This window comes from Meleagris gallopavo, chromosome 2 (genome assembly GCF_905368555.1).
Source record: "Meleagris gallopavo chromosome 2, MGAL_WU_HG_1.1, whole genome shotgun sequence".
Lineage (NCBI taxonomy): Eukaryota > Metazoa > Chordata > Aves > Galliformes > Phasianidae > Meleagris > Meleagris gallopavo.
Window position 1 is genome coordinate 86,406,042 of NC_139405.1, and position 20,329 is coordinate 86,426,370.

The following is a 20,329-nucleotide window of genomic DNA, read 5'->3' on the forward strand; positions in this document are numbered from 1 at the left end:
TGTTAACACAGTGAGTTTAATTTCAGCGTATAGAATTTTGCCCTAAGTTCCAATTTTTTTGCATTGATAACGTTTAGAAACATTGAATTAGTTGAGTGCTTCTCAGAGTGCTGAGGATATAGGGCTGACTTCATCCCTTTTCCTAGGTGCAGCTGATACTTATCCACATTGCAGAGTTTCTTGGCAGTTGAAAGGGTAGCCTATTATTCCAAACAAGAGTTCTACAAGTGTGTGTTGAAAAAAACAGGAGAGACTGTTGGCAAAAGTGCCTGGAATTGTAACAAGCTGATCTTTCTAAAAAGGATTTTGTCGAGGAATTAGCCAAGACCAACACTGTAAAATGATTTTTTAGTTTTAGAATGCTGCAACAGTGCTGTTGCATAGAGTTTTCTGATAACTTTGTAAAACAATGTATTTCCTGCGTATGAAAAAGCAAGCAAATTTCTTCTAAAATGTGTCACTCAGAAGGACAGCTAGTATGCATCAGTGCTGTATAGTACATGTGCTATTACCAAGAATTGATGGAAGTTGTATTTCAGTTCTACTGCATTTCTGCACTTTTAAAGAGCAAAAAGTAGTTTTCATTTGTTCTCACTTTGAGTATTGACTTCATTGAAAAGGAAAAGGCGTTATTTATGTTGAGATTAATAGTGTTCATTTCTTGATAAAATTATGAAAATCATAATAATTCCATCTGGCTGATGTAGTGAAGTCAAGTCAGTCCAAAAGTTAAGTCAACTAAGTGCAGCTGAATCCTTTAATAAAGCTTCATGCAGGGGTGGTTTTCCCAAAAATAAGCACAATATTTTCTTTAAATAAACACTATATCTTTGTCAAAATAAATGTGTTGCTTTCACGATTATGTCTAGTGACATGGTTTAGCAGTGGATTTCTAGTGTTAGGTGGATGCTTGGACGTGGTGATCTTAAAGGTCTTCTCTAACCTAGATAATTTTATGATGTTGAGTTAGCTAGTGTCCTTAAAACTCAAATACAGTATTTGACTCAATTCTTGCAGCACTAAATTGTGACTGCTGACTACATGTGCAAAATAGTGTTTCCTTTTACTGATTTATTTCTAATGACCCTTTTTCTCCATGCCCTTAACATGCTCCCCTTTCATACTGACATTCAGAGATGCCTCTTGCAAAGAGTGGACAGAGCCAATTGGCAGCTTTGTTTCTATCTGCAATGCTTTTAACAGGTGAACTCAAAGACTAGCAAGCCGGGGAAATTTTGTACATCAATAGTGGATTATTTTATTCATATTGTTAAGATTGATTTTGATTCTGAGAAAGGAAGTTCCATAAGAGTAAAGCAGCAATGATTTGTCTATGGTCAACCGCATTGAACTTTCTCAAAGTTTTGCAATTTTGACTTGATCATCTGTTTTAATGTCAAAATAAATGCTAGCCTTTACTCTTTAGTGTTTCTAAGTTTGTTATTTAATGAACTTAAGAGCATAGAGACAGTATTTCCTTTTTAGGAAAAGAAAGCTGAGGTTTGGTGGGTTGTGGGGCAAGTAGTGCTGATGTAAAGTTCCTTGCATGGAGGGCTGCCATGTGTCTGTTGGGTACTCTAGTGTTTGTTTCAGAGTATGCCAGGGTGAAAAGAGCTGCTGATCCTGTCTTCCAGAAAGGATAGGGGTGTCTGGAAGGCAAATATGACTAAAAGCATCCCCAGATATTTAAGATTTCTTATTCTGGATGTTGAGTGTTTTTAATATTCTCCAGTAAAAATGCAGAAAAGATTGTGTGTCAAAATGCATGTGAAAATAATAGTCAGTGCAGACCTCAGAAGCAGATAACAGATTTTAACATCTGAAAGCTTTTCCATGTCTCAGGAATGAAAAGTAAAGTATCAGAAATCCATATAAAATCATTAGAAGGGAACAAGATATAACTGTAGGCTGGTGAGTTGCTGTGACTGGGACTGTGAACTGGAAATACACTCCTGTCTCCAGTGAAAGACAGCTCTTAATTTTGCCATTGACTTCTGCATCCTTTGTAATGGCCCAGTTAGTTGTCAGAATAGCCCTGCCAAGATGGTCCAGAAGACCCAATGATTAGCCTTACTGTGAATGTTTTTATGTAGTTCTGCAGAGTGCCATTGAAAATAAACAGTAGTTTCTTAATGTATAATTTGACACGTGTTTAATTTATACTAGTTTGATTCAGAATAATGACCCTCTCACATAAAATAATCTGATTTCTGCATTGTTTGATTTTACAGCATATTTCTAATACTGTGACTGAGAAGAGATGTATGGATTCGTTATCTTGTCAGTGCACATGGTTGTCTGTAATCTGTATTAATGACAATATGACCATTATTTAGCTTTGAAATAAACCTTGTAGCAATATAATGGAATCATTCTTTGTGTGCTTTTTGCTATATTGAGTAAATAAACCTGAAAAATAAAGTCTTGTTATTTTTACTTATTATTGGAGCATGTGGACTTAAATCCTACATCTATTTTTTGAGACAAATAAGAAGGAAAATAGTGCTATATTTTCCTTTTTTTTTTTTCCTTTTTCTTTTTCATTGTAACATTCAGAAGGTAAACATTTTATTTTCCTTTATTTAAGCAGGGAATTAATGCAGTTCTTTCTTATACAACCAATCAGATAACTTGTAATATATTTTTGTTTTGGGACTCTGCTGATATTTTCCTATGGAGAAGAAAAGAAATCCAAGGGGAATGCATGCGATTTCTACACAACTACTCCAGGTAGTTGTGGCATGTCCTGTTAGGGCTGATTATCCTTTCCGATTATAGATACTTTGTGCACACATTCTAGCTCAAGATTTTCTTGAAATTTTACTATCCCACTTTTCCCACCAGAATGGAGATAGCTTCTGATTGCCCTTGCATTGGCTAAAAAGAAGCTGTGAGGCATTGCTTTTATTATATAGAAATTCCAGTCTAAGCCATTGGGCTGATAATTCCTTGGCACTGAAACCTGAGTTTTCCAGCCACTCCATCATGATGGAGGTGAGAGAACTCTCCACCACTTCTTTGGAACTTTTTCCTATCTTTTTTTTTTTTTTTTTTTTTTAATGTGAAGAAGTATGTTTCAAAAGAAACAAAGGAAAGTGAACAATTATAACATAAATAATCTAGCATAATTTTAATGTAATGGAAGATTTTTGTTCTTTCAATTCATTTAATACCATAATTCAGTATTGGCTTTAGAATTAAATTTTGCTTTTCTGTCTTGCATGCTTTTAAACAGTTAAATTCTGTTGTTTTTTTTGTTAAAAAAAAAAAAAAAAAAAGATTGAACAGAGATAGCATAAGAGATAGCATAAAGCCTACTTTAGTTTCCACAGGAAAGATACCATACAGTGTTTGTCCAGCATCAAGCAGATACCAGTGTAATGAAATAGGTTAGAGCCACTTTTGAGAGAGAAAGTGGGGGAAAAATAATAGTTGTAAATAATTCTAACTTTTTCAATTTTTAGTCAAATTTTGTAATTAGGAAAGAGGCTGAATTAATCTAAATTGTTAATGCAGTAGAGTAACATCGGTTTCAACACCAAACTGAGTGGTGCAGTTGATAGACCAGAAGGAAAGGATGCTGTCCAAAGGGACCTGGACAAATCTGAAAAGCAGACCTAATGAGTTCATCAGGGCCAAAAACAAGGTGCTGCACTAGGGTCAGGGAAATTCCAGATATGTGTACAGAGTAGAACTATTTGAGAGCAGCACTGTGGAGAAGCATTTGGAGGGTTCTGGTGCACAAGAAGCTCAACATGGGCCAGCAGTGTGTGGTTGCAGCCCAGAAGGCTCCAGGGGGACCTCATTGTGTCCTTTCTGTATTTCAAGGGAGCTCACAAACAGGACAGGGATGGACTTTTTACTGGGCCTGATAGCGATAGGACTAAGGGAATATTTCAGTCTAAAAGAGGAGAACTTCCTTTATTCAGAGGGTGGTGTGAGATAGTGCCACATAGAAGTTCAGAGAGTCCAGGATGCCCTGGAGGTGTTCAAGGCAAGGCAAGACAAGACAGGGCTTTGGGCAACCTGGTCTAGTGGGAGGTGTTCCTGCCCACAGCAGGGGGTTGAAACTGGATGATCTTTAACGTCTCTTCCAATCCAAACCATTCTGTGATTCTATGATATGATCTACTGTAGCATTTTGAGACCATGAATTCTAAAATATGTCCAATAGTTTTATGAGTCAAATATTCGGATACCTTTTTAAGTACGATTATTTACAAATTAAAATAGCAGTATGTAGTTGCAGTAAAATGCGATGTCTCTGTATTCTTGCTTTTCTCAGAGGATTCTGCATATTAGTTCTCTCTTGTACTTCAGTAGCAGTTATAAGTTCATTTTTTATTTCTTGAGAGGCAGCAACAAAAAATTGGGTAGATGAGAGGTTACCTTTTGGAAGTTTTAAGTTAAATTGTATTTTTAACTGTATATGCATTTCTTACTTTGCAGAATCTGTTTGTCCTACAAGAATTCCAGTGGCAGCTCGAGATGAAAAAGGATTTGACATTCTTGTAGGACTAGGTGTGAAGAAAAAGGTTAAAAAGAGAATTCAAATACCAACTACTAATGCTAAAGCTTATGAAGTAACCTCCCGTGTTGACCTGTCAGAGTTGACAAGGTATTTACATTGATAAGGTGCCAAATGTGATAAGATTTTAATGTTTGTTTAAATTGAGAGAGACTTGTTTTAAGATTTATGTAACTGTTCAAATATTGGCCTTTTTCTTTTCTACTGCCTTATTTAGGAATGTGTTTCCAGAAGGTTTGCCTCCATCCTATGTGTTTGTTTCCACTCAAAGATTTAAAGTAAAAAAGACATGGGATTTGTGGAGAGTTCTAAGCCTGGATAAGAGACCACAGATAGCAGTCACAATTAATGGAGAAGAGAAAACGTTGTCATTCACTACAACAAGTTTAATAAATGGCACGCAGGTTATTACTTTTGCTGCACCTCGTGTAAAGGTAAGAAGTAGATCAGCATTCTGCTGGAATACTCATTTAAATACACATTTTTCCTTCGCCCTTTATGATTTTTTAAAAATGCATGATTCTTATTATTGACTGCTTAGGCATTTAAAAATGGATGGTGGGTACTTCACCCATGTTTCCTCAGCATCCACAGTGTCTGCTTTGCAGGTGGTTTTTACTCAGCAGTTTCCAGCAGGTGATCGTGAAGATTATAGATAATTATTTGCACACAGCTCTTGGCTTAACATATGCTGGAAAGTGTTTTCTGCCTTTTTTGTAGAATCAAAAGGGTGAAAATAAGAGTAGTCCATTTTTAGTGGAAGGTTTTTTGTTAAGCACCTAAATTCCTTGCAAACACATAATGAAATGAGTTCTTCTTTAGAAGAGCACAAAGTAAGTTGAGTCTGGATTTGTTTAGCTCTCTGTGGAATAAAAATTCCTTTCAGCTGCTTGTTTTTCTCACTGAAGGGATTCCCCTCTTTGTGCAAACCATTTTTATTGTTTCTTAGTTTATTCTGTAGGTTTTCTCTCAGTCTTTTTTTCATTATTCCAGTGAAGTATTCAAGTCTGTAAGAAAGAGAAATAAGTTGCAGGAAGGAGATTTAGTGTCTTCACTCTTGTGTTCATACCGGTATATGAATACACAGCCTAGAGATTCTTGTTTCTGGCTCAGGGAGTATTTTTTTAATTCAAGCAAGAGGGACACTTTGGCCAAAAAAAAAAAAGAGTGGGAAAGATTCATTGTTGGAGCACTGGGTTGCCAAATGGGTTCTGATTTTCTGGGAAGTGGTGGCCTGCATTTGAATTCTTACTCCAAGTGAGGCTAATGAAATTTGAAATATAAATCCTTGGAGAAAGAAGGTCTAATGTCTAAGAGAAGGTCTTAGCTACAAGGCTTTTATTGGGAGGTGTTCTATTCTGTTTTTTAAAAGAAGAATTTTGCCTTTTCTTTCTAAATTTTTTCTGCCTTGATTTACCTGAGATTGCTGGAAATCTTATTTATGAGTAAATCCAATGCATTATATATAAGTGTTTTGGGTATCTACAGGGGAAAGAAAAATACTCCTGCAGTCCTAGGTATTTTTATTTTTATTTTCTAGTGGTGATTTATCACATTACCCAAGAAAATTGAAGCGTTTAATATAGTGGTCTGTTGTTTATTTTGTCTTGCAATGAGAACCACTGTAAATAAATAAAATTGTGATCTACAAATGAGAATATGTTGGAAACAGAGCTGCTGCGTAAGGCTATGTAACGAGAACTGCTCTGAAAGTAATGCCTCCTATTTTACTATGTTGGCCCACAACGTCAAGGGCAGGTGTTGGTGGTATGGCAGTAGGGATTGAATCTTCCTACCAATATTCTATTTCATTTTGTTGCTGTGCAAAAATGTCAGCAGAGGGGCAGTCTGACAAGAGGGCATCTGACATGGAAGCGTCTATGAAGCAAAAGTGTGTTGTTGAATTCCTCTGTGAGGATGAAATGATACCCACTGTCATTCATCGATGCTTGTTGAATGTTGATGGAGACCAAACAGTGGATGTGAGCACAGAGAGGCGGTGAGTGGTGCGTTTCAGCAGTGGTGACAGTGACAGTAGGTCACCTCCAGTGGTGCGGATTTTTACAAGCGCAGCATGCAGGCTTTTGTTCATTGCTGGCAAAAATGCATAGCTAACACTGGTGACTGTGCTAAAAGGAATGTTTAGTAGCTGAGAATTTGCTCTATGAAATAGTCTTACTTTGCTCCTTGCAATTGTTTTAGTTTCCATGGAAATAAATAGGAGGCATTACTTTTGGAGTGACTATGTACTAAGTGAAGTGGAATTAATTTATCTTCATGCCTACAGAAGTTAGTAAAGATATATAATGAAGTGTATGTTTAAATTACTATTATGTGTATGTACTTACTGTTGGATTAATTTCATAAATTTAGTTATGTGAAAAGTAATCTAGGCGAGGCAAGGCTAAATAGTTTAGAAATTAAGGGAAAGACTCAAGGATACTATTTCTTCCTCTGTTGAATTTCTTTTCTTATGTAGGTGTCTTCTTTAAAGCTCTCTTTAATTTTGCTACCTATGTAAATATACTCTATTTAAATCTTAAGCTGAGGTTCTGTGATATGATGAATGTAATACTTTTTTTTTTTTTTTAGACTATTGTGATTCCTTCTGCCAATAGCATTTCTTTAATATTTTTCTGTAAAAGATTAAGTAGAAAGTTTTTCAAGTACTGATGTGTTTGTACTACAATTTAAGATCTGAAGTACTTGAGACATCATACCTCTGCTTACAAAAAATACCTCTCAGGTTTCATATTTGCAACAATTACAGATCTCAACATGTCCTGGGTCAGACTGATCTGTTTGGTTTAAAATAATTCTGAAGTGCAGACTATTTATTAGCAAGTATAATTTTCTCAGTTGTATTACTTGACTAATACTTTCTTTGCCTGTGCAATTGTAAATATAGCTTAAGTGTTCAAAATGAGTTCTACTGTCGTTTAAATTAAAAGTAATTTTGTTTTAAATGTTTCCATTTTCTCTGCTTTTTTAGACATTGTTTGATGAAGGCTGGCATCAAATTCGTCTCTTAGTTACAGAAGACTTTGTAACTTTGTATATAGATGACCAAGAAATCGAAACAAAACCATTACATCCTGTTTTAGGTATTTACATCAGTGGACTAACCCAAATAGGAAAGTATTCTGGAAAGGAGGAAACTGTACAGGTATGCTTATGCTAAAAGCACAGTAATTTAAATGTCAGGTTAATGCAGTTGCTGTACTGTAAGTTAGCATTGCACTGGTGCTTTATATTTTCCTGCTTCTTGCTCTTCTAATTTACTCTAGGTTGAAATTTATTATATAAAATTCTAGTAGAGGGAATGCAAGTTGTCAGAAGGACCCAGAACAACTGGTATATCCTGCATGGTGTACTTAGTTGGTGCCTTCAGGAGGTATTGGTTTTTGGTGAGTCATTAATTTGATGCAGTACTTTGGTCAAATTTGGAGGACCATATATCAGAGCGGAGTATATCCTCTGTGCTTGACACTTGCGTTTAATTTCCATCCATCGTTGCGTGAGCTGCGTCAACACAGCTGGGAGAGAACAAAATTTCTCTCATCGCTAGCTGTCAAGAAAGTATGAAACTTGTCAACTCTGGCTATGTTGCACAGCAAATACTGGGGGTACAAGGGAGCAACATTTGATTGCTGTGCTGGAAAAGAAGCCCTGAAACCGCTGTTTGAGGTTCTCCTCTATTCTGAGGAATTCTATATTCCTCTTGCCTTCAGCTGTATGCAGACACCAAGAAGCTGATAACATCAGGCTATATAGGATAGAGCAGTGGTGAGGACTGTAATTTGACAGTGTTCAAGATGTTGACTAAGTAGTTTGTTTCCTTGCATTTATAAAAACGTGAGCAAAGTGATAATAGCGCTAACAATTAGATTGAGAATAAAGGAAGCAATACTAAGAAATACTGAAGTACACAAGTAGGCGGAGTTTTTCTACTCATTTTGCAAGCTATACTTATCTCTTTTTAAACTACAGTACTTAATTTCATGACCCTTCCTACTCCTTTTAAACTGTGTTGATGTGTTTTGCGTCATCTTCATTAACTCTATTCACATGCTGTTAATCAGTCTCAGTTTTGTGCATTTGCAGCCAGGCTTCAATGCTATTATTAACATATTCTAAAACTGTACATGGAAACTTGGACGACATTCTGTGTGTGTGACTCAGCATTTCTGATAGAAATATAGTTTGTATAGTAACATTCTTCTTTATGAATAACAATGAATGCTTCCCACAGATTTCTGGTAGGCATTTTCTTTCAAGGAAAGTAAAGATTTTGGAATTGTAATCAATCATCTCACACATTTTCTGTGTCAGCACAGGATTATCTCATTCTCATAGTTTTGTATGTTCTAGGATTTTAGGGTTGGTTGTTGTACCTTTTTTTTTTTCTGTCTGAAGTCTCTGCAGAATTGGATTTCATAGCTTTTGCAACAATACAGTTTCTCAGTTGAAGAATGTCATTAGCAAAACATGTAATCTAAAATAAAAATAAAAACATTTTAAGAATGTAGAATTGTATCAGATCATCTCCTGATAGTGGACTGGAAAAGAAATAGAAAATCTGCCTCACGTTGCAATTTTGTATTTCAAAAAATACTCATATTGCTATGTATGGTGTTAACAGACTTGATATTCTCTTCTGTCTTTCCTCTGCTTGTCAAACTTATGATTTCTTGTTAAGTGTGATTGGGGCTTTTTTCTCTTTGTGGCCATGACAGCTTCATGCTAAAAAAGCTGGTTTGTGTGTATTTGTTTTCCTGCAGTGACAGAGCAGAACGGCATAGATTTTTGCTTACCTGTTGCCAATGTTTCTATTGACTATTTCTTACAATTTTATATTGTACATCTAAACTCTAAACTAAATTATTCCAAGTGTCAGGGATGCTTTCTGATGCTTCACCAAAATTTAGTAATCTTACATCTAGAAGAGGCAGTCAGTGTAGACATGTCTAATCAGAACTGTTAAGGTGAAAAGGGAAATGTTGGTTTTACTTACAATCAAAGAATCACCAAGGTTCGAAAAGACCTCCAAGATCATCCAGTCCAATACTTGTATACTTGTTCTGTTGCAACTGTTTCCAAATGGCATTGGTAGCTGGTATAGTTCGTGCTGTGCATGTTTGGATTTACTACCAAGGATTAAGGGTGGTTATTTCTATTATTTTAGAAAACAAAATCTTGGATTGATTATTTTTCTTTAAATAACTCTGTTACAGAATGTTGAATCGGTTGCATGTATGAATCACTGTGAGAAGCATCACTGAGAGTTCCTATATCTTTCATTGATTTTTTAACTCTAGCGGACACACAGAGCTTCCAGTTTCAGTTGCTTTTAAATATTTTGTTCATTTTTAAAACCTCTGGAATGATATAAAGAAGGATCTTGTTTAAACATAGAATGTCAGACTATTAATGATTTTTCTAAAAATGTCTTTTCTGTCTTAAATTATAGTTCGATATACAAAAACTGCGAATCTACTGTGACCCAGAGCAAAATAATCGAGAGACAGTCTGTGAGATCCCAGGATTTGTGAGTACGATAGATGGACTTTTGTGACCTACTTGGCTTTTTTACTCATCACTGTTTGAAGCTGACTTAGGACTGTGCAGTATTAAGTGACCCAAAATTTGTCCACTTTCAGCCTTAGTTTTGCACAAACACACTTTAAAAGCTTTTTTCATTTTAGATATTTGACGGTGCTAATTTGTAACAGCAGTGTAGGAGAATCTCAGAATTTTCAGTTACAAATTCAAGGTTTTAAACATTTCAAATAAATAAAATGGCTAGATTACAGCAGTGTAAAATCCTTTAAGCATAACTTTTTAACTTATCTAATATACATTTTGCTACTTCCTCCTTGAAAATTCTGTATGTACTCAACAAACCTATACTTTTAAATCACCTTTTCATATCAGAAATATCTGTGCTGAAGTCTGATTTTAAAATCCCAGAGGCTGAAATGAAGCCAGGATTTTATGAAGTATGTTATTAGTAAGACAAAAGTAAAATGCTGTTCAGTATTGCAGAGTTCTTATATGCAATTAGGAAGCCCATGGACTCCTTTGATTCTTTCTTTTCTCTCTTACTTAATAATATGATGTAATATAAAACATGCGCAGACAAATTAGAAAACCATTCGTGGCACACAGTTGTGGCGAGATTTTCAAAAGCATTCAACTACCATCCCAAAATATTTGCTAGAGATTGGTTTATATCTACTGTTCCCTTCAAAATGTCATCTTTCGTTTGGTGCCTAGACCCAACCAAGCTAAAGATAGTCCAGGTGCATACAAAACTATATTCTGCATGTCGTGATTTAGTATAAGACAATCTTGCCAATTTGAGAATAGAGTCTGTGAATCTTCAACATCCAGATACTTCATTTTTTGCCAAATTTCCATAGAGTCACAGCTTAGTGAGTTTGGCTCGTATTCAATTAGTGCCAGCGTTTCTGTTGTAATCAGCTCCCATATTAAAACCTTTCTAGAACTCACAAGCTTAGAAAATAAGGAAGTGGCTAGGTTCTTACTGTTCTGAAATCTGAGTGTGTGTCTGGAACTAGTGAACACAGGAACGCTCTTGCAGAAGAACCTTTAAAGTTAGCTTTAAATATGAAGTAAACTTTATTATTTCACTATTTACCTGCACCACATATCTTCTTGGTCTTTGAAGAGAATGAGTAGGATATAAAAAATAAATGAGAAAAAAAGTGTGACCCTTAGAAAGAAATACTGAAAAGTCTGTCGTTCTGCAGTCTCTTCAACTTGGAAAGACGTCTGAGCAAAAAGCTTACATTTTGCCAGTTTAGTTTAACGTACTGTTGTAAATTAAATTTGGGCTTCACCCATGAAATTCTGGACTTCAAGAAATAAAAATTTTGGATGGTCTCCAAAGAGGTAATGAAAGTTGGAGACATGTGGTTTGTGCTTGTATTCCATCACAGTGTGGTTGTGTCAGAGATCCTGAACTAAACTGGGGCTGTATGTAATGTTTACAGCCTGAATTCAACCCCTCTCCCTGAGGCTTTAGAATAATTTGAAACTCCCACTATAGTCCCTGGGGAAAAGCAGTCTTCTTTAGAGTTTGCCTCAGGGAAAAATTGAATTCAGAGGAACCTGTTTACACTCAGTTGTTTATAAAGATTGTGATAACTGCGTGCATCGGAAAACTCCTGTATGTGGTGCATGTAATGGTGGCTAAATCATTAAAACAGACAATTTCATGTTTGATGTGCTGAATTATATGGGGATTTTTCTATGATAGTACAGATATCATGCAGTTGCACAGGAAATCATCTTAGAGAAAGCCAGCTTTGGCTCTGTGCTGCTGTGTATTTTCCCAGATGCTGAATTCGGGCAGAAATCAGAGATTTTAGAAATGTTTTAGGATATTTTTGGTCATTAATGAATAAGTAGAGTATTCTTTTGATGAGAAGTTACTCCTGGCAAGCGATTTGAGCTAAGTCTGGACGTTCAGTGTATAAATATATACACGGTCCAGTTTTAATTTTAGTTTTGTCATGCCTTTTAAAAATTGCTCCTGGCAACTCTTGTTTAAATACCTTTATATGATACTGAGCTTCATCTCTGTTGACGGCAGCTGCATACAAACCTGAGAAAAATCTGAAATTTTGAATTATAGATGCTGGATATTTACTGCTTCAAATTTATAACTGGTTTTGATAATGTTTACAAATGAATGGATTTTGCTTAATGCAAGTATTTTTTTATTCTTAAATGATGTTTCTTCTTGTTTCAGAATGGAGAGGTAGGCACAATCCTAAACTGCTCAAACTCACTTTAAGGTAGTATATGACTTTATATAACTTATTATTATAGGGAATGTACACTTTGTTTAAAAAAGCGAATGGAAGTTTACTAAGCTCAAAAATGCTATTTGTCATTAATTGAGTAGTACTCAGTGGACAAACTTAAAATCAGTTTTCCAACACATATTAGAATAAATGGCCTGATTTTTTTATTTTTTTATTTTTCCCGGTTCAATTGGATTGCTCTTATTTACAGGGCTGGATACTGGTGCAGAGTCAGTGGGGGTGTGCAGTCAGGTTCCTGTATCATACCAATGGGAGCTCCCTGAAGGGGAGTTGGTTTGAAGGCTTAATATGATAGTTCCCCTAGCCACGCTGGTAGCTCCACTTTTGCTTGGTACTGTTGTGAAGGCAATGTGGAACTATATTTTGAACAATCATTTGACCCTAAGAAATAATTCCATTCAGAGAACATTTTAAGGAGTTTGTATCCTTATAGAAAATCTGGATGAAATGTAATAGGAAGTGCATTAGATAGTAAGTGCAGTCCACTCTTTCATATCTTGGTTTCTTAATTTTTTACCTTTTCATATCTCTGAGAAATTACTAAATGAAAGAGAATTCACTGAATCTAGCTGCAACATATTTATTTCCTACAGATGCACCTACATTTTGGCTGCCTAGCCTTGAGATGATGAAATATGAAATTGATCTAGCAGCTCTCCCCTTTCTGCTTTAGGTTTCACATGATCTCAAAGGGGGGAAATAGATACATCAAATGATCCCATACCCTACCTTCCCTGAAGTAGCTTAATGGTTGGGGACGCGTGCACAAGATGGGGGGAACTGGGCTTTATATCCTTTTCTGGCTTGATACACAGTAGCATGCCCAGTCAGTTGCAGTCACTATGCTATACATATGATGCATATTATTTGTTAGATTATTTTTGTAAACTTCTGTTAAATATAGATATATTTAATAAGTGATCACACTTCAAATTATGGATATCAATTAGTTTAGGAAAACAGTTTTGTGTGTTGCCAGATTGAAAGTTACCAAATGGCTTGATAGAAGATCTGTGGAAAAGCAAATAGAGTTACAGGTATCGGCACATATTAGTATTTGCTTCTTTATTTATTTTCTTCCTTATAAAATGATGGATGCAAAGTAGTCGGAGGGTAGTGTTCAGGTGAGTAAAAATTCCACCTGAACAAACTAGTGAAAGCCAGGGCCCATGCAACCTAAGCAAAATCAGCCTCACACAATCTTATGGTATGCTTGTTCGGTGGTTTTGGCAAGTGTTTTGATGGTTGGTTTTATTCTTGATAGTGCATGAATGGCCCAAGTGATGTAGGCTCCACACCTGCCCCTTGCATATGCCCTCCAGGGAAACAAGGACCTCCAGGCCCCAAAGTAAGTTTTCATTCTTTCTTCTTACATTTTTTTTCCCCTCCTAGTCTCATGCTGACCTGTCATGCAGATGAAAAAAGTCGGGTTCTGCTAGTTCTGGTTTCCAGCGAATGAGTATAGTGATTAGAAGCAACAAGGCCAGGTTTTGGTGCCGTAACTCCTGATTGCATAAATACATCTTCTACTTTCAAACAGAATGGTTGTGGTTATAAAATTGTGTTGATTTTTTTTTTTTTTTTTAAACCAATCTTCAATCTTCAAAACGATCTTGCACTGCTAATTATTTCGGAATGAAGTGAATTGCTAATAAAGTAGTCTCTAAGGGAAACATTTCTTCCTTCTTTAAGACAAAATGCTTGCTGCAGAGTCACAACTTTGCTGTTCTGATTTTTGTCACCTCACTTTTAGCCAAGGATAAGAAGGATAAAGGTGTGAACTAGACTTGGGTCTCAGATGCCTAATGTGTCGCTAACAAGTGTTTTGCGGCCCTATCTTCCCCAATTACTGTGCTAAGCAGCACTGTCCCCATTTACTGTTTTCCACTTATGGATAAACAAGAAGATCCCAAACTGCTTATCTTTCATTAAGCAAATGATTTAAAGAAAATACTTTCATAATTTAAGTGGTAACAGTCTGCTGTAGCTAACTCATGTTAGAGGGCTGTTTGCTATTGTGGTAATAGTTTCTAATTAGGGAATTGGAAACCACATGTTGGAGACCATTGTTATTTCATGTAATAGAATGTTTGTGGTGTTTTTTTTTTTTTTTTTTAAACCTTATTTCTCCTTTATCATATTAGAGAAAAAGGAGAAGAAAATATTTATAACAACATTTTTTGAAAGCTATATCCTGTAAAACATGAAAGAGTATGAAATATCTGAATTAAGGTGATCTATACAATTTTAGTTAAGTGTCTGTTTTACATGCAATCTTCCAGTTGCATTGCAGTATAATAATTGAGATAATAATACAGATAACAAGATGGTGTCCAACCCAAAATTCTGCAGGAAGAATTAATAGGAAGCCAATTTAAGATCTGTAGGTATCTCACAGTATTTCTTAACTCTTGAATACTGGACTTTGCAAGCTTATAGATTTAATCTTAGTTTGTGTGTTTGTGATATTAATGAAGATTAATGATTTGTGATATTAATGAATGTAAAATTAATTCATTTATAAACTTTGAAATACAAATAAACGATATTTAAACTTTTTCAAAACAAAGACATGACACTTTGTAATTTAGGTAGTGTAACTGAAAGCAAATTTATTTTCTCTTGGCTCTCAAACCTGGACTCTTTAATTTGATCAATAATAATTCTAGAGAATCTACTATTAATTTAGAAAGTTATAACTGTTACGCTCAGTGGCTTTTTAAAGGGACATTATTCTATGTCCTTTCCCATTTAACTCAGCATTACATTTGACAGGCTTATATGCTAAAATACGTGTTTTTTCATGATGAAAGCTTGTTTCCTATTTCTCTTCTGATGTTCTCCCTGTTCATAACAATTCTGCAATTGTAGCTGTCCTGAAGGTCTGTCTGATCAGACGGAAGAAAACTGTACTTGCTTAACACTTGTGCAAGTTAAAGATTTTATTGACTGAGACTTTAATGGATTTTTCGAGTCCAGATCAAGTCTGTTAGTAAAATAAACAGAGAACTTAAACACATTAGGACAATATATTGAGTAGGAAGGTATGTTTTTGCTCTCTGACAACAAACACAATGCCTGAGAAATTGAGTTTTCTTTTCCCTTGCTGTGGTCTTAACAGAGATTATCAAAATAATTGCAAAGGTCTTATAAAAAGAATTTTTTAGTTTTAGGAGAGTTTATTTAACAGGTTTTGATCTTAGCTGTTTTCTCTTCAATGCTTTTCTTTAAAAACTAGACAGCCAAATCTTTGCTTAACGGGTGAGAGTTTTCTTCAGAGTAGAACTAGTAGAATAACAAGGTTTTGGTAGAGATTTCATTATGTTATTTATTTTTGTTGCTGATGATGTTGGGAAGCTTGAAGGCATATGTGATGATAGGTCAAACCTGCACACTGAGCATGGGCTTGCTTCTCCAGGTCCTGCATCTGAAGTTAGGGATAATTTTTCCAGAGAGGGTTTACAAAATCAGTTCCCTTTTTTCTGTAGGAATTAGTCCTCAATTGCAGGTATCTTGTATTGCAACAATAGTTTTATGGGATGTATTAGGGTTAAAGCTTCTCTATGCTAATTTTAAAATGCTATTTCATGTCTTCTGTGAGTTAACGTACTACTTCTCTGCAGGGAGATCCTGGGCAGCCTGGGAATCATGGTTATCCTGGTCGGCCTGGTCCAGATGGTAAGCCTGTGAGTACTAAAAACTCAGTCATATATTGCAAATGCAAAACTAGAGGAGAAAATGCATGTACCACTAATAACAGATTCTGAAATTTTGATGGTTTTGTCTCTGTTCTTTGAAACTGTGAATGCCACTAAGCTCTAACAATTCTACGAATGTAGCAATACGTAAAAATTCTATGAACTTGTTAATCACAGTATTTTTGTGTCAAGCTAAAATACAGACGTAATAACATGAGGTAAGCATTGTTATAAAGCAGAGAACACTGTATGAGTTTTCCTGCTGATCTTTGCATCAGTTTGCAGAAGTTAACACCTTCTGACTGTCAGACTTTACTGCGTAGATTTTTTCCATTAGAAAGCAGTTTAGTGCAGCTGAAATATAGGTATAGGTACAGAAGGTACATCGTGCAGTTCTAAGCATTGTCTATTAAAATATGTCGCAAAAATGCCTGTATTTTGCTTTTCTTTTTACTTTAAACTGACATTCCTTCAGTATGGATAGTAAAGGCTGGAAGAAAATAGATGAATAACACATGCCTCTGAAATAAAAATGCCAGATATAGCAGTGGTTGGTTTAGTCTTCAAGATTAACATTTTTATTGCAATAAAACTTTATTAAAAGCAAATAAATATATAATAATAGTCTAAGATTTCATTACAAAATAAATTAGATCTTTGAATCTAATTGGAAGCCTTCAAGACATTGACATCCAATCTGCTCTGTTGGGCAAGATTCTGTTAAAAGGCTGCAGTCCTGCATTCGCAAAGCAGTGGTAGACATGTGCCAATGGTGTGCTGAGAAAAGGCAGGCTAAAAGCTGGGAGTCTCGATCGTCCATGTTTTGATTCTCAGAATGTGGTCTCTTGTGTTTGTTGTTCATTAGAAGGTACGTCAGTCCAGAAAAAAAAAAGAGAAAAAGGAAAAAAAAAAAAAGAAAAAAAAAAGTAAAGGGGTTAAAAAATAATTTGCTTCTTCTGAAAAAAGGAGAAATTCTCTGCTGGGTACTTGGATACAAAAAGCAGGTAAATAAAACTGGGTGCATGTGCTACAAATTAGGCCACTGTAGGTTTTCATTCTCAGTTTGAGGACTACATTTTATAGTTGAGCCCTTAGTTTGTAGTGCTATCATGAAATCTCCCTGGAGAAGTAGAAGAGAGAAGGTAAGTGTCGTGACTTTGTATTTGCAGAAAATACAGCTGGGAGGGATTCCAAATGCTATCAAGAACTAAAATATAGAAAGATGCCCTCAGACATTACAAAATTTAGGTTTTTTTAGATTAGAGAAGACAAAATAGTTTATGGACTGAGTAATTAATAGTCTGTGGTTTTGGTTGACATTTAGAAGGGACATTAAGTTATTTTGGGCCATTTTTGTCCAGGCTGGACAAACCAGAGAAACCTCAGAGAAGAGCAACAAAGGGCTACATTGGGCTTTTCAGTTTAGCATCCTGTTATATTAATGGCTTTGTCCTGTGAAAAGATTGATGAGGATGTTCTAACTACACACAATTTTTAACTTGAATTTGCGGTTGCTTATCAATTTTAGGAACTGTAGCAAGTTGTTCTGTCTAAACAGGCACTACCTGCCAACTTCGATGGCTTAAAAAAACCAATAAGGTTCTATTTTTGTTAAGAATTTTTTATATCATACATTCAGTTCTTTGTAAGCTAGAGGTGAAAGCAGTGAGATTGATACTTAGTTAGAAGTGTGTATATTTTAAGGGACAGTAGATATAATTACTTATTAGAGAAAGCTCTGTGCTGCTCATTATTAAAAAGTTCATATTTTTCCTATTTTGTTGCTTAGTTACATGCTGGCATTTTCTTAGGGGTAGTAGATGGTAGGTCTAACTGTGGGGAGTCCTTTTAGAAGTAGAGTTAATGTGAAAGGGAAAAAATAGCCACTGAACACAAAAAGTGCACTTATTTCTAAAAATTGAGAATTATTCTGTTTTAAAATATAGAGTTGTTATATTGAGATGTGCCCTTCTCTCCTTTAAAAAGAAGACTGACCTTATTTCCTGATTGCCCAGTCAGATGCAACATTGTTTTAGAATTAAGTTGTTATGACTTTTTCTCACTTCTATTAATGATTTTTCACTTCAGTGCCATATATCTTCCCATAAGCACTGAGATTTGTAACTGTGAATCACGGAAGAGAAATAAATCGATGCTGTAGTCTTTCTGTAATGCTGTAATCTGGCAGTTATGTTTTTTCCTGTGAGTCATCGTTTGCATAGATGGGCATTCTCTGAACTTAGAAAAGATTATCAAAAGTATCTTGGACAGTTAGAGTAGGCTCTAAAAGCCCTGTCAATTAAGTATTTTTACCATTTTGATGTATTGAAGTTCATAATTTATTTGAAATGCTTCCAGTAAAATCATATTTATTAACTTCCTATTTTTTTTTTTTTTTTTTTTAAATCAGCTGTAGCTTTTTGCACTTGTTCTTTGTAAGGACATAATTGCAAGCCTATTAGATCATCTGCAGCTCTGGCCAGTACATTATTGTTCCTTACAGTACATTCTTGAGTGTTTTCCAGGCTAGCTTTTAGCTAGGAATGACAGAAGACCCTTTAAGTACACTGTGTAGGAAAACAGACCCCTCCTTTCGTCTTTTTATTCTGTTTTATTTATTTATTTATTTGCTGACTCTACTAGCACTTCATCCTTGCTGTCAGTGATTTTCCTGGTTTGAGATAAATTTGCTCATATGAATAATTTCAGCTGCATCCCATAGGAGAACTCTGGAAAGCAAGCTCTTAATTCAGACAGCACAATAGGCTTACAGGTAGTTGTGTAGTCAGTGTTGTTTAATCAAATGGTTTTTGCATGGAAAGCTTTTCCTGGAAAGTCAGTCTTTTTTGTTCCCAAACACATTTTTATGTTCTCCTCTAAAGTTATTCCAGTTTGCATATCTGGTATTCATTTTCTTGGAATAGTATAACTGGTCAACAGAATGTTTCTTCCTGTGAGAAAGATTTTAGGCATGCGTTTATATGTAACTGATATGTAACTGATTTTAAAGCTAAGCATCAGGAAAATTTATTTTTCATGGACTGCATAGATGGTTGTAGCACTTAAAGTTCGTTTTAGTCTGAAAAAATTCTAAACAATTCCCATGAATATCTTCAGTATTACCAGAAAATAATTGTTCACTTAGTATTACCTAGGAATATTTTTTGCTATAATACCTGGGGAAAATGAATATAAACAGAACTCAATTTCAATCATTCTTGAATTTTAAAAAAATAATACTTTGGGCTATAAGCTCTTTTCGGTATTATTTCCTTTCATCTATGTCTCTGTTTATTTTTCTTATACTGATACATTTAGAAAAGATCAAAGTAACTAGATAATAGCACAAAAATGAGAAGCATAATACTAATAATATTAATAATACTAATAATAATAATAAAAATACATTTATTTTCTAATAAATAATACTAATAATATATAATACTACTACTAATAATAAAAATACATTTATTTTCAATTAAAAATGTTATTCTCAACCTGAGATCATTTAATTGCCTTGCCAGGAGAAATTCCACTGGTAAATAAGTAGAAGGGTAAAAATAGTATTTGAATCTCAACTGGAACTCATTTTGATGGGAATTATTCATGAGAAAGAAGCAGCTGGAGTAGTTGCTTGGCCTAGAATCACAAAGCCATTTTTTATTCCAAAGGATACTATATACATGCTAGGGAAGAACTCAAACAGCAATCGCTTGTGGTTAATAGAGGTGACAGGTTATCAGTCTGCTGAAAGAAGTGGAGAAAAACTATATACTTGTCACTTTTCAATTTTGAAACTTATGGCTGACAAATTTTGCCTATTTTCTTCTATTCCATCTAGTTTCATTAATGAAAATTTGGAACCATTTACCCTGTCTTTACTGTGCTCATAAGCAATAAGCAGTTTAAAATTAATCTACTGAGACTGGCTTTACTGGTGTGTGCAGATGCAGAGTTCATAAGCTATCAAAATTCTGGCATATTAAGTAATTTCTGGTCATTTCCATATTTCTTTTTAAAAATGTGTAGAACATTGTTACAGTTGTACTACCAAGAGTTGGTGGTAAACTGAGGATTGAATCTTTTATGAAGAACTTAGTATAATAGCCAGTTGTTTTAACAGTACTCGTGGAAGCAAAATGGATAATAGTTTCCTGTGTACTTAAGATTACCTGTGCTGTTGGATAGTTTGTCTAGGGATTTAAGTTGATATACTGCAGCTACTTTCTGCAGGAAACTTTTGTAAGCAT

General features: G+C 35.0%; 1 protein-coding gene across 1 annotated transcript in view; it reads left to right on the top strand.

Annotated features, from left to right (window-relative positions):
* COL21A1 (collagen type XXI alpha 1 chain) overlaps nt 1-20,329 on the top strand; it is a 101,453-nt gene that overhangs the window by 29,176 nt on the left and 51,948 nt on the right. The window contains exons 4-10 of the mRNA XM_085217884.1: nt 4,450-4,618; nt 4,746-4,962; nt 7,521-7,694; nt 9,999-10,076; nt 12,306-12,314; nt 13,646-13,729; nt 16,005-16,067. Coding sequence (XP_085074010.1) covers nt 4,450-4,618; nt 4,746-4,962; nt 7,521-7,694; nt 9,999-10,076; nt 12,306-12,314; nt 13,646-13,729; nt 16,005-16,067 — 794 coding nt within the window. The remainder of the gene's footprint in view (nt 1-4,449; nt 4,619-4,745; nt 4,963-7,520; nt 7,695-9,998; nt 10,077-12,305; nt 12,315-13,645; nt 13,730-16,004; nt 16,068-20,329) is intronic.